Genomic DNA, 15,786 nt, shown 5'->3' with positions numbered 1-15,786 from the left:
AAAAACTTTTGATTTACTTCTGCAAGAAATGTACATTTCTGAGTTAACTACTTTTATTGTCTAATCAGTGCTTTTAACACAAAATGCCAGTAGTCAACCTGTGGTTTAGGAAAAAAGAGACAAAGGCAAGTAGTAGTTCTTTCAGGATTTTTTTTTTTTTATACCAGGCATAACAAATTTGTGAAAATATTTATTTATTTATTTTTAATTACAACTTATACATGCTTTGGTGGTTTAGTAGGCTTAATTGTAGGTCTAAAATTATTTTTTTAACTCTTATATCAAATCTAATACAGTAATTGATCAATCCATATTATTCAATATATGCACAAAAATACATTAGATATTTTAATATTTGGTAGTAATATTATTCTGTTTTCCTTATCTGAAAGAGAATTAACATTAAACTTTTTCAAATTTATTTTATGACTTCTTCAAAATCTGCTCTAACTCGGTGTGTGTGAAATACTGTAATTCTGTTGTCCTTTATTTTATTCTTGTCAGTTTAAGTTACATATGCTGAGTAAATGCCTTCTGAGCCTATATTAAGATTGCTAACTAATGTCTGGTTTAAATTAAGTACAGTAGATGATTTTAGCATTAATTCATAGAGTTGCAAAGAATAATTTGGAGCTTTAAAAATATGGGAAGCAATTAATAAAACAGGTGAGTTGTACAGATAATTAAAAATTGTGAGGTTAAAGGAAAATTATGTATTTTTAGTATTTTAATAAAATGTTTTTTTTTAGATTTGACAATTTTTATTGTAACTTAATTTTTTTGTCTTTTTTTTTTTCTTCTTCTTCATAGTCTGCCAAACTGCGACATTTGCCTCCTTTTCTCACTGTGTCTCTATTAAGGTTTAATTTTGATTTTGCCAAATGTGAAAGATACAAGGAGACTGGAAAATACACATTCCCTTTAAAAATCAACCTCAAACCTTTTTCTGAACAGGTAAGGATTTTTTTCACTGCATATATTCACATACTGTGTTACAGAGAATCAATCAATCAATCAACATTTATTTATATAGCACATATTCATACAAAAAAATGGAGCTCAAAGTACAAAATGAAGAATAGAAAAATAGAAGACACAATAAAAAATAAACATAAGTCAACATTAATTAACATACAATAAGTAAGGTCCGATGGCCAGGGTGGACAGAAAAAACCAAAAAAAAAAATCTCCAAGAGCTGGAGAAAAAAAATAACATCTGTAGGGGTTCAATACCACGAGACCGCCCAGTCCCCTCTGGGCAGAGAAGAATGAGACATAATCAGATCACTATGATACTCTACAAAATTACCTTGATTTTTAGTATTATCACCATATTATTAAAATGTGCTAACTAAAAAACACTTAAACACGTTGAACTCATTTTAGTATGTTTTAGATTGAAACAAAACAAACTTCTGTCATTTAAAAAAAACAAAAAATTCACTGTTTCTGATGTTTTAAACCAGTTGTTGTAATGCTAGATGCTATAAATAGACATAAAAAAGCACAAGTAACTTACATGAATAAGATCTATGTCCAGTTTGCAATGAACACATGTAAACCTACAAAATACAGACTTTTAACGATCTCAACACACGTATATATAAACCAGTCAAATATGCAACTGCTAACAAAATATTACAAATGTAATTAAGTCAAATGGACAGCAGTGATTTATATATCTTCATAACGAATTTAAGTGCTTCTGGCCTAATCTCCTGTATGTTTTCAGTTTCCTTTAATGTGAATTGAAATGTAAGAATGTCAACATATCTACTTTTCGGATTTAATCTGTGACCTGTGGGCTGATCACTGACACTGAACAGTCTGTCTAATGGTATGCTGATTACTGGAATGCATTAAAGCTTCCTGGCATCCTTGGCAAGGTGTAACCTCTTCTGGTTGAGTAGGTTGCAATTTCAGATAACTTTAATGTATGAGACTTGTAATCCAAGCAAAACTTCTAATCACTTCTGACTGTGCAGCTACAAATTACACTCGCATAATTAAATTTATCACGATATGTTTGATTTCACTGGTGGTGTTCGTTAAGATTATTGTTACAACGCTATTGTCTTTCTAAAAGCCCCTTTCGTGTAGGGTTTATCCATAAATCTCCAGTGATTAACTCACACACTAGGAATTGCATGAATGTATGAATACAGCTGATGTTATGGGTTTATATCTAATAGACCATCTACACTTTGTGATTTTATATTCATTTCTTTATCTTTTTTTTTCGTTCAATGTCACACAGGTTTTAATTGGAATTATAAATATGGCTATAGCTGGCTAATATTTTACTATGTTCAGAGCAAGGTTGTTATAGTGAACGAAAACTAAAATGAAAAATGAAACTATTATTAAAAAAAATATTTTCGTAAACCATGAGCTGCCCGCATATATTCATTCGGTGAATGGCAGCTGGTGACAGAGGGGCAGGTGTTCACACAGCATTTGTGGTGACAGAGCAAACTGAATGCGGGCATGTAAAGCGTGTGAAATAGAAATAATCGATTTTCTGTGCCGCCTTTTTTTGCGCTTCTTGTATATCAAGATGTAATTCAAATGCCTGAAATCAGAATGTGGTGGTCAATTAAACCTGTTACCGTATGGACATACAAATCACAAGTGGGTAATGTTTCAGTTTATTTCTCAATGCCTGCTTTCTGTGACAATAATTCACCTGCCACTTCGCATAGGAGAAATCCTTTTTGAAAAGAAAAATGACATTGATGGAGAGACTGACTAGGTCATCATACAAGATCATCATATTGTTACTGACTAATCACTTTTGCTTTAAAAAAAGTCGTTTAACCATGAAGCGACACAAACCTTCTAAAATTCTTGATTAGGTAACGTCTCTTCTGAACTGTAGGTAGGTAGGCAAAGAGAGTCTGCCAACTGGTGTAAAAATAAACCTACTGATGTGTTTCGTATTCTATATTTATTAATTTATCTTTTTTTAGTTTATATTCAAAACTCAGATTACCTGATATTGTGAAAATAATCCAGTATCAGAATTGTGTCTTAAAATATTTGTCCCCCTTTTTTTCAATTTTTCTGTCTCTCTCAAAATATAGGGGAGATATCATATCATATTCTTTTTGCATAAAATGGATTTTTCCTGCTTCGTATCCAAACCTGTTGGGGTTGGCTCCAAGTTTCCTGCAAATCTGCTTTGGATAAACATGCTTAGATAATGTATATATTATTTCTAATCTCGGACATTTAGTGAAAAAAACCTTCATTAAAATTTATATAACTTCATTACAAATTGGTTCATTCTGAGCAATAAAAGGAAAAGATAAATAGTTCCAACAGTCCATGCACATTTGTTCAGCACAAATGTATAAATATATTGTTTATATTCGGTATCTGAGTTTGATTAATCAGACAAAAACAAAACTAGATAGTAAACCAAGATAAGCTTCCAGTAACAGACTCATATTATCCAAATCCTTCAAAACTAAACTCCATAGTAGCTGTTTACCCATACCTTAATTACTAATACTGAAACTAATAGATGTAAAAATAAAATAGAAATGCCGTGAAATAAAAACTAAATTAAAACTAACACGATGAAGGAAAACTAAAGTTAAACTGAATTTCCAAGTAAGGTCAGAAAAAAATATGGAAATAAAAACTAATATAAAAAGACAAAACTATAATAACCTTGGTTCAGAGCTATAAATTCATTTTTGAAACTTGGAAGGAGAATTCCCCTTAAATTTGATCCAAGAGAGGATGTCAGACTCAGTTGTAAAAAATGAAAGCCCACAGTTTAAAAATCACCGTGATATTTCAAGCACATTTAAACAGTATATTCTTTCTGATGATGTACTGGTTTTCTGTCCAGGCCCTTTTCCTGCATTGGGTCCAATATTGCAGGATAGGATGTCTCTCCCATCTCCTCTGATTTGGAGTTAACAGGTTTGAGAATGACTATTACTTTATTATTTTTCTAGGGGACATTTTTGCTTTGAGGTTACCATTAACTGATGCCAAAACCAAAGGACATTTCTTGAAGGCCATAACTCAGTGTAAGCTTGAATTGTTGTATCCCTGCGAAAAGTGTCCTACCAAGTCCCCACTTATTCTGAAATATTATAATTTTCAGAATAAGATAGGTGTCAACCTTAGCCATTGTACAGTTGATTTTCTTGAAGTTATTCTTGAGCATTGTTAATCTTTTTGTGTGTCACTGATTCTACTTTTCAGTTTCAGTTTTAAAGGCACTCAGTCCACCACTATTTTAAAGAAATGATAATTGCAGTTGCCTTTAGGTTTAGTCACAACGCAGCCACAAACTGGCAATGGTCAGTTTGTCAAATAAAAAGGAGCAAAACTTATTATGAATTCACTAAATGATCCATATCAATTTCTTAAATGTGTGAATTGATTTTAGGGCAAGAATATAACTCTATGCATGCAAGTTTAGTGAAATGTAAGGAATGAAAAAAAATACATTCATTCCCAAGTAACCAATAAGGGACACTGAATATTCTTGCAACAAGCAAGAAGGATTGCTTACCAAATAAATGTGTGTAAAATTAGCAAATTAAAAGTCTTACTAAGAGTTACTATATTTGTATGGAATACCTGGAATCCCACACCAAATTTCCAGCCCTGATGTAATGTTGTTTAAAATGTATGCCACCTGTCCAATCAGATCGTTCTATTCCAATGAATGTGTTATGTGAATGTTTTCAATTAAAGTTTAACTATTGGTTGATTCATAAGACTGGATAAAAACAGTCTGTCTTAAGACCCATACTAATTATTTGAATGAACAAACTATACTGAATGGATCACCCTGTACACTAAACAGTGCACACACATGGGTAGCACAAACATCAGGACAACACATAAGCAGTCAAATTCTTATTAGAGCACGCAACACTAAACCTTCATTCTGATGAGCAGTTGGCAAGTTATAAAATAATGAAGTAAAGATTACCTTACTTTGAAATCATTGTATAGGAGTGGTTGATTTTTTTCAAGGATCATTCATTAAAGTCAGTGTGTTTGCCCCTTTCACTATAACTTACTTTCTACATGTTTTACAAGTAGAGTAGTCAATTCTCCTTGACCAAATTTCAAAAAACCTAAATAGGAACATACTTAGTTCCTCTTCGATGGGTGAAAGAGCTCTGAACCACTGTCACTGCCTTCCTCCATAGTTATATTAAAGTGCTAGGTGCCAAATTTTTATACTGCACATGAATAATTATGTACATTTTAGTTAATGCTTGACATTGTTTTAAAGATAAGTCACATTTTAAGAAACAGTAATTGAGTGGTTATAGTGGTTATTAAGATATGAAGCATTGTAATAGCAATCAGGAATTTCACTGTGGTTTATTGTGAAAACTGGTAAACAGTTCCATTTATAGTTAAAGGTAAAGTGCATTTTACAACCAGAACATATTTCTAGAAAAATTATTTTTAGGCCATTTGAAACATTAAATAACCACCATTATTTAATGTTTTGGCATGTGTGTAATTCACAAAAACTATTGGAGATTTGCATTATGGACGTGCAGCCGGCAAATCTGCAGCTAATGCGTCAAGCTATCATGTCAATATGGACCAAAATTCCTGAATAATGTTTCCAGCACCTTGATGAATCTATGCCATGAAGAATTACAGCAGTTCTGAAGGCAAAAGAGGGTCTAACATGGTACTAGCAAAGTGTACCAAATAAAATGGCCACTGAGTGTATATACCCCTCAACTTAAAATATACAATAGAATTATTTGAAAGTGAGGTTTCTCAATTGCTTTGTAATTTAAATTTTTAAATGTCAGGTTTGATTTACTTTTTGCTGTAACTTTTACTGAACTGAGTTAGGCACTAGACGCCTTTACTCTTAGCAGTTTTTTTAAATAGAATGCATAAATATATTTTATGAAGTATAGCTGGTAACATAATTTAGCAGTAATTTAAATTCTCTATCATCTCAAATACTGAAATTGTTCTATTATGTTCACAAATTATTTTTGCGTATGATGGTGTGTTCTAATATTGATCTTGGTTTGTCTTCTACATAAATTCATTCCTTTTCTTTGTGTAGGTGGACCAAGCAATTGCTGATTATGACTATGAGCTTTTTTCTGTAATTATACATAAAGGTGGCTGTTATGGTGGTCATTACCATGTTTATATCAGAGATGTTGATGAATTAGGAAACTGGCAGTCTCCGGTAAGTAGAATATGAACAGATGAAGTGTTACCATGAATTCACAATATTGATTAGTAAAATCTTGCCAATGGAGTCATTAATCAATAGAATTTTGAAACTAGATGCATTTTTTGTTAGTTTCTAAGAGTAATCATGAAAATCAGTGGATTATAATAAGATACAAATATCTATTTAGCAAATAAGGGTCTGTGGTGGCACAGAGGATAGTGCAGCTAAATCACTGTCTGTAGGACATGGTGTTCAATTCCTGGTCCAGTCACTGTGTGGACTTGGCACATATTCCATGTGTTCTGGTTGTTTTCTTCAGATATTCATTTTGCTCCCACATAGTAAATATCTACATGTCATAGAGGATCTGTTTTAGTATCTGTTTTATTAAGGACTGACATTCCATCAGGGAATGGTTTCCTGATTTGACTACATTCAGTATTCATATTCAAAGTTCCCTTCATTGTCAAAGAAAAACAAGCAATATTGTTTAAATCAGCTACAGTGGCTAAAGGGTTCATAGAAACTGAGCATTATCCCTGGTTACTTTAGAGACGTCAAGTTGTGTATGACATGAATTGGATTTTGAGATTTATTTTTTTAATGTGAAGTTTATATTTGGTAATTTTAGGTATTAGAATGTGTTCTTTTCCTTTTATAATACCACCAGTGACGGCGTACTGCACAATAACGTACAGTGAATGCACTTGACTTGAGCATTCCTAGTTTTCATACTCTTTCTCTGTCTCTGTTTAGCATTTGTTTGCTCAGAGGTTGATGTGCTTGCTACTTCTTAAGCAGCTCTTCTTTTCTCCACCCTAGTGGCCTGCTGCTTCTCTTCTTTCATGGGCATCTTTTTATGTTAAAACTGATTAAGTTCATTTTTGTGTTGCAATTACTTAGTATGTTTTCTTTAATTTTTCACTTAAGCTGGCACTTAAGTCTTCAATCTGCCTCAAGAATGATTAGCGAAGGTGGTAGGCAATGAGAATGGTGCCCATACTCATGCGACGCCCTGCTGCATGCTGCCGAGAGATGATTCTACAATAAAATAAAAATAAAAAGAGTAATAAAAATCATCACCCCGAAAGCGGATAGTAGACGTTACGTAGTATATGTGTACCAAATTTCAAGTCAATAGGTGAAACGGTTTGCGAGCTACAGGTGATTTTAAAATCCTGGACAGACAAACGAACCGCTATGATAGCGTATTATACAAGAAGATAGCCATATAATGCATTCTGAGGCCTTCTGGTTGACCAAAGTAATGCGAAAAACAAGTAGATTAATGATAGGATTAATTTGTTTGTTTACAACCCTCTGTGTGTTATTTTTAGTTAACCTCGGAAAGGCTTTTTACAGTTGAAGGAATTGATACAATGCTCTTTATAGAAGATAGTCAAAACAAGCTGGTGTTTGAAAGTCTTTTTGAAAAATGGGCTCATCTCCAGAATGTGTTTTTTGCGCAGTAGCTCGAGAGAAGTGTTTTAAATACAATGCACAGAGTCAATTTTATAATGGGATTCTCCATATACCTTGCAGATTGAGAACATTTTTATGTAAGACTTCAATTCCTTGTCTGAAAATCTAATTGAAAAGTTACATTATCTAGATTTGAAGTTGTTTTGCTAATCAACTGAACAATATCTATTGAAATGTCTCTGACGGTATATATTGAGAGTTTTGTAAGCACTTAGTCAAATATTGGATTTCTAAAACAAAAATATATTGAAACCTTTTCATTATTAAAAGTCTACCAGTTCTTAGGCCTTATTGCTCAATTTATTTGACCTAGTACTGGTTTCCAGGTGAGAATAACAGTAATAACGCTATGTAGAGCAATATCCATATTTAGAAAACATCTCAGAATTAATCCTAGGAATTGCACTAAAAGTCTGAATAGGATACAAATTTATCCTACCTCAGAGTAGGTCATGAGAAGTAGTTATGACTAGTAGGAGTTCACAGTTTAGAATGAATGATGTCATGATTTTTTGGCAACCCGGGCTACAAAATAACATGATGATGTTAAGGATGTTTTGTAGTTTTCTGATATTAATGCTTTACCAGAAAGTTCAAAATATTCAAACTAGTACGAGAATAAGAAGAAAAACATATAAGGATGGATATTGCACTTAGCTGCACATATTTGTTGGCACTTTGCAATAACATCAAGAACAATATTGCAATGAGCACTGAAATGCAAAGACCGAAACGCACACAGACCGAAGGACTGTAAAGCCTGATAACAGGCACATTTGTTTAACAGTGAATGATCTACATCAATTCTTTCTGAAGAATCAACCTCCTGCTGTTATGGCACATGGGTGAAAACCTCTTGTAAAGTTACTGAAACTAGCCACAGCTATTCCACTGTTTCTGAAGTTGAATTCACCCTTATATTGTTCCCAATTGTCTTCCAGAGTCACATGACGAGTTGTACCTCTCTCCATGATCCCCATTTCTCATCTGTGAGATTCTGTTTATCCAATGCCCCAGGAGTCTCTATGTGACTTCTTGAACCTTCCCAGGCTTTTGAATTGCAACCAGGGGTTAGTGGAGTGTAGAATTCCATGTACCAGAGTGGCATTTGGCTGTCAATTGTCCACGGTTGTCTTCAGGGTAATATACTAGGTACAACAGTGTACTGTAGTTTGCATCCATGGCTACCTGTGCATTGATACTGTGATATTGCTTGTAATTCACATATGCATGCTTATCCACACTTGAAGCAGTGATCTTTATATGTGCAGTAATTAGCATGATTGCAGCTTACTTTAACATAACCTCACATGGAGCAATGGGGAAATGTCTCCGTATTACCATACACATTGCAAGCATACTCAAAGTATGGCACAAATTTCTAGAATGGTTGTTTATGGCATACCCAAATAACCACCATTGCAAAGCGGAGAAGTAGTGTGTTAAAGAAGTATTGAAAAACAAAAGGAAACATTTTGAAAATAACGTAACATGATTGTCAATGTAATTGTTTTGTCACTGTTGTGAGTGATGAGTGTTGCTGTCATATATATATAGCGCCCGACCCGGCACAGACCATGCAGAGGCACGTGTACAAAACACAGGCGTTATTGTTTTTTCTTCACCCGTGGGCGCACGTCTTCCCGTGACCCACAGGCAATACACAGTCCCAAAAGCACCAAACAAACTACAACCAACCCTTTCTGCCACCGCCGCTCCTCCCAGGCAACCTCGTCCTCTTCCTCCCGCTTCTGGCCCAGAATGGAGTGAGGTTGCCTTCTTTATAGCCCACCTGGAAGTGCTCCAGGTGCCTGACCAGCTGGTCTTAATTGCACCTCCGGGTGGGGCTGGTAAGTCGTCCATTGTAGCGGCTGGCTCTCCGCAGCACCCCCCAGCGGCCACCCCATCTCCCAACAGGGCTGTGGTTGACTCCATGTTCCATGGAGCCACGGGGGAGACTGAGGAAGGACCTACAGCCAGGGAGGCTGCCCCCAGGCACCCCGGGGGAGGCATTGCACTGTCCATGGTGGCTCCCCCGGGACGTATGTAGCAAAGGTGTCCCGGCCGGGCATGGGACCCGGCTGTCTTTCACACTTCCCCTCCCTCAGATGAGGCTTGTGGGGCTCATCGGCCTGCCATGCGAGGGCCGGTCTTCTCCAAGATGGGGAGTCGGCATCCCTGGTTCCACGGCTGCGCCCTGTGAATATGCAATGAACAGGTCTGGGGGCGTTGCCCTGACGTCCTTCTGGACAACACCGCCAGACATGGCCACTGCGGCCACAGTTAAAACATTGCTGACCCCCTCCAGTACGGTCCCGGTATGAGCGGAAGCAGGCAGGGAACCCCTGCCCCTTCGCCCCCTCCGAGGAGGGCCCGTGACGGTTCCGCCCCTCTGCAGTGCAGCCCTCCTGCGGCCCCAAGCCGTCAGGCATACACTGCGTTTTGTAAGGAGGTTCTGGTTTCCTCTTCCAGTTCCTCCTCTTTCTTTGGGATGCACTGGTGGTCTGAGTCCCCCTATGGGAAAAGGAGGGACCCCGCACCGCCTGCGTCCCTTTGGACTGCCGCAAGACCGGCGCTGGCGGTCGGGGCGGGTTGTTTGGCAGCCGGTTTCCACCTGCTGCCTCCCCGCACGCTCGTCGCCCTGCTGTCAGTCATCGCAGCAGCCTCTCGTGTGGTGGGCGGGTCCGCTTGACAGGCAGTACTGACCAACACAGCTGCCGATGCGTCCCGCCCCCTTTTCTCTGCGGTACCGGCTTCGCTTACCTGCACCGCTCTGTCCTGCCGGTGGGAGGCTGGCCACCCGCCATCACGAAGCCATTCGGCCAGGGTTCCACACAGGCAGCCGAGCTTCTTCTCCAGCCCCTTCTTCACTTCCTGTAGGACCTGAAAGACTTGCAAGAGGGACTGTAGGGCGAGGACAATGGATTTCACCTCCCCTACAGCTCAGGAAATGTTAATAGAGGCGGCCGGCGGTGGATTTGGGCTCTCCTTGTCGCCGACCGCGTGCCAACAAGACCCTGTGGATCCCCCACGGGCCCCTTCGGGTAGTCCGGAGCAGAGGGAAGGGAGTCCGTCATCCCCGTCTGCCGATCCACCTCGGTGGGTTATTGACACACAAAAAAAAAACCCTTTACCTGGCTCCTGAAGCTGCTCCGGCTCTTCTTGCTGGGACACCACGCTGGGAAGCTCGTCCGGGCTCTCCTCCCCCAGCCGCTGGATCAGGCCGAAAGGGAGACGCTGCTCTGCCTCGCTCTCTCCCGAGCTGGCGCCGCCGTCACGCCAAGGACACACGTCCCCCTGCCCGCATCGGGTGCTTCGCCCCTCGGCGTCCAGGAGGTAGGACGACCCACATGCGGAAAGACACACCCGCGGCCCATTACCTACCTCCAGCTGCAACCCGTGCGGCGGACTTGCGTGGCGGCGCCCACCAATTGGCCTCTGTGTCTGCCCGGCTTTTTTCTTCCCCATTCCTGGTGCCTGCAGTAGCTCCTCGCTCCTTTGACAGCCTTGGTTGTTCTCTTGCGCTGTGCGGCGCATGCCGGCTTGCGCCTCCTGCCACGTGTGCGCGCTTTGCCTACCTAGTGCTCTGTCGCACGTGCTGGCTAGCGGCCCCTGCCATGTGAGCGCGCTTCAGTGCGCTGTGCTGCCTGCTGAGCTTGCCTGTAGTTGCGTCGGGAGCGTGCTCTCCGTGCAGCCGAGTCGAGCACGTGCCTCGCACTGTTGCGCTTCGCTATGTTGGGTCTTGCAACAAATTTTGATCCAGGTTCCGGTCCAATTGAACGGATCGGGATCCTGCTGGCTACGCCAGTTGTAAAAGGTGCTATATAGCGCCCGACCCGGCACAGACCACGCAGAGGCACGTGTGCAAAACACAGGCTTTATTGTTTTTTCTTCACCCGTGGGCGCACGTCTTCCCCGTGACCCACAGGCAATACACAGTCCCAAAAGCACCAAACAAACTACAACCAACCCTTTCTGCCACCACCGCTCCTCCCAGGCAACCTCGTCCTCTTCCTCCCGCTTCTGTCCCAGAATCGAGGGAGGTTGCCTGCTTTATAGCCCACCCGGAAGTGCTCCAGGTGCCTGACCAGCTGGTCTTAATTGCACCTCCGGGTGGGGCTGGTAAGTCGTCCATTGTAGCGGCTGGCTCTCCGCAGTACCCCCTAGCGGCCACCCCATCTCCCAACCCGGCTGTGATGCGACAAAGAAAGCCCAAGACGATTGAACAGTTAGAGGCCTGTATTAGACAAGAATGGGAGAGCATTCCTATTTATAAACTTGAGAAACTGGTCTCCTCGGTCCCCATACGTCTGTTGAGTGTTGTAAGAAGAAGGGGAGATGCCTCACAGTGGTGAAAATGGCCTTGTCTCAACTTTTTTGGGATTAGTTGATACCATGAAATTCTGAATCAACATATTTTTCCCTTAAAATGATACATTTTCTCAGTTTAAACTTTTGTTCCGTGATTTATGTTCTATTCTGAATAAAATATTAGAAGTTGGCACCTCCACATCATTGCATTCAGTTTTTATTCACGATTTGTATAGTGTCCCAACTTTTTTGGAATCCGGTTTGTACATCCACATACAGTATGTGTGTGTGTGTATGCATATATATATATATATATATATACATATCTGCATATACATATATACACACAAATATATATATATATATATATATATATATATATATATATATATATATATATATATATATATATATATATATATACACACACACACACACATATATATAGATATATATATATATATATATATATATATATATATACATATCGACATATATACACACACATATATATACATACACTCTTTGGGGTGCGAGCAACTGTTGCTGGGGGTGGCAGAATCCATCAAGGAAGAAAAATGAAAAACATTATTTGTACAAAATCTTTATGTAAGAATGGATAAATAAATTATTAAATGGGCAGGCTATTTCGTATCAGTGCAAGTCACGGATGACTCCCGCCCTTACGTGCAAGTCTGCATGGATATTATGAACTATTGTATCTGTTCAAGTTCTATTTAAATTTTAAATAGAAGGAATTTTTATTTAGTCGACAGAAATATCTTTGGTAGGAATGGAAGTTAATTGTAGGCATCATTGCATAAATTTTTCTTCACCATACAAAATGTAAAGAGTAAATTCACCTTACATTCCAACCAAAGATATTTGTGTCGACTAAATCAGGGGTGTCAAACTCAATTGCACAGGGGGCCAAATCCAAAACACACTTTAGGTCGCGGGCCGAGCAGGATAAACATTTATTGAACACACTAAAACTAAACTTTTAAAGCTTAACTTTTTTGAACATAAATATGAATAAAAACAGACAGGAATATTATTCCGGAATAAATCAAGTCAAACCTTAAATAACTTATAATATTTTGCTCTCCATAAAAATATATCCTGTCTAAATTATACAAGTTAGAAATAAAGTAAACGTTAAAAGAACAAACATTCAAATTTCTTTACTCTTATGTAATTTTATATAAAAAATAAACTTACATTTAAAATATCCCAAAAGATTTTGCTCTCCGTAAAAATATATCCTGTCAAAATTATACAAATTCAAATATGAACATGCTGGATAAGAAAACCTGGAAATATAAATAAAATTTGTTCTTTTCAGCAATAACAAATCAAATCATTCAGTTGTCTTTGCTCATATGTCATTTTATCAGAGCTGGATGCCTGGCATCTTTTTTTGGCAACAAGTTCATTTATGTTTGGTGTGAGGTTCTGTGTTGTGGAGATTCTCGGGATGGACTGCAGGTGCTCATCAGTGAGGCGACTCCTGTGTGCTGTTTTGTTAGTCTTTATCACTGAGAAGAGCTTCTCGCACAGATATGTGCTACCAAACATGCACAAGGTTCGAGCCGCATGTAGACGGAGCTGGAGCATTTCTGCGGGAATGGAGTGAATAAACTGTGGGCCCTGCAGTATCGTACTTTGCCTTCAGTGTGCCATTACACTGCAGCTCAATCACCTCCATCTGAATCTGCACAGGTGCAGTTTCCATATCGACGGCAAATGGGTTGAAACAACTCAAAATTCTTTTTGTTCTTCAAAGTCACCAAAGCGCTGTACGAACTCAGTGCGCTCAGTTTATCAGCAAAGTGCCTTTTTGGGAACACCGTTGTGCTGACTTGGTTCAACATTACTTGGCAACAGGGAAAGTGGGGCAAGTTGCACTGGTGCATTTGTGACTCCAATAAAAGCAGCTTCACTTGAAATCACTTTGTGATTCTGCACGGGTAAAAACGTCTGCTGAAGTGTCAGATTCTTCTTTAACTCTTCTGCTTTCTGTATCTTCTGCATTGCATTCAGGTCTTTCAGGTTATCCTGATGTTTTGTCTCATAGTGCCGTCTTAGATTAAATTCTGTAATTACAGCCACATTAGCTCCACAAATGAGACACACGGGTTTACCGGCAATGTCAGTAAACATATACTCAGCCTCCCATTGGTTTTTAAAGGCTCTATTTTCAGAATCAACTTTTCTCTTCGGCATCGTGTGGACTAGCTTCGCAATAACTTGCAGCATCATAAGCTAAACTTGATTAACGCGGTAAGTGTTCGGCAAGGCAGCTGAAGCTCTGCATTATAGGATCTGTAGTTTTTTGTGTAACCAAATCTGCATATCTTTGTAAGGATACTAGAGCACACTCTGGAAACCTAGCAGGAAAACATGTATACTCCAGGCAGGGAATATCGGCAACATGACTCCCTGCAAAACAGCAGCGCTAACGCTCCGCCACTGTGTCACTCCCATGTGTGTAATTATTAACAGTATTCATTATTTAAATGAAATTAACAATTTATCTGTAAAGTGTAACATACATACTTTAATGCATTTCATCCATCCATCACGGCACAGAAGACGGTATGTGAGACATTTAAAATGTATCGTGTCATTATGATCAGGAGTATGTGACGTGTGAATATAAAAGCACCACGAATGATTCTGTATGTCGGCATTTTGCTTCACCACTTCGAACCATTCATCAAACCTTGAAGCATGCACACTGATCTCGTAAGATCTGCAAAGCGGCTTTCTGTCACATGTAGGTAGTAACCACTATCTGATGTCACATTCCAACTTTTAGCACATTGCGACCCCACTGACTTTTTGCTGGTACTGCAACTCGCGCACACGTCGCGTTAATTTCTGAGGACCTGCTCAGAGGATACATCAAATGAACGCTGGAAACACGTGGCATCCATGATGCTGGCACGTACGTGTTCTGAGCGTGAAGTATAAACGAGCCCTAAGGGAACACAATGAAATAATGAATAAATAAATGTGTAAGAAGTGGCCCTTTAAAAGCATCATTGATTATATAGTAGCTGAACCACTGTCTCCATGCTTGGTTTTGTTTCAAGTTCCACTGTGACTGTTCTCTGTCTGCACCAATTTGAATCTACCTGCTGCTCATGTAGTGGTTAGGTTAATGGTTTCCTCTTGCTCCTCACCTCTATGAGCTGATCCATGCCAGGATCAAAACTGGATAGGAACCATGCCCCAAGGCGGGTGGATCTTAGAAAAAGAAAGATGAGTGCTGTCTTTCTCACCCTCTCAGTTCCACTCTACTAACTGCTTCAGTTGGTCAGGTCTAGGTTCAGCAATGTTATGTGCTCAAAAATGAGGTTAACTGACTAAATGAATATACTTAATGACCAGGTTTTTCCATTAATGGATTGTTTTTTCCCTGATGGCACAGGCACATTCCAAGATGCCAGTGCCAAGATTCATCAGTTTCAGATTGTGAGAGAATGAAGCATGAGACTTCATTTTCACAGATGGATTCGCAACCACAGTCCAGACATTAACCTCATTGAGAATCTTTGGGATGTACCAGAGAAGACTTGCAGTGGTCTGCCTCTCTCATCATCAATACAAGATCTTGGCAAAATATGAATGCAACTCTGGATAGAAATAAATGTTGTGACATTGTATAAGCTTATCAAAATGATACCACTGCGAATGTATGCCATAATCAAAGATAAAGGAGGTTCAACAAAATATTAGAGTTTGACTTTTTTTTTTTGGAATGCAATGTGTATTTCATCTGATGATGATGAATT

The 15,786-nt window shown here is 39.0% G+C and overlaps 1 protein-coding gene across 1 annotated transcript in view; it reads left to right on the top strand.

Moving 5' to 3' along the window:
• Window positions 1-15,786, top strand: part of usp40 (ubiquitin specific peptidase 40) — a gene marked incomplete at its 5' end in the record, with an annotated part of 179,198 nt that overhangs the window by 21,104 nt on the left and 142,308 nt on the right. The window contains 2 exons of the mRNA XM_039755053.1: window positions 811-954; window positions 6,077-6,205. Coding sequence (XP_039610987.1) covers window positions 811-954; window positions 6,077-6,205 — 273 coding nt within the window. The remainder of the gene's footprint in view (window positions 1-810; window positions 955-6,076; window positions 6,206-15,786) is intronic.

The sequence above is a fragment of the Polypterus senegalus genome, chromosome 6 (assembly GCF_016835505.1).
Source record: "Polypterus senegalus isolate Bchr_013 chromosome 6, ASM1683550v1, whole genome shotgun sequence".
Taxonomy (NCBI): Eukaryota; Metazoa; Chordata; class Cladistia; order Polypteriformes; family Polypteridae; genus Polypterus; species Polypterus senegalus.
This window is presented reverse-complemented; position numbering and strand designations above follow the sequence as displayed.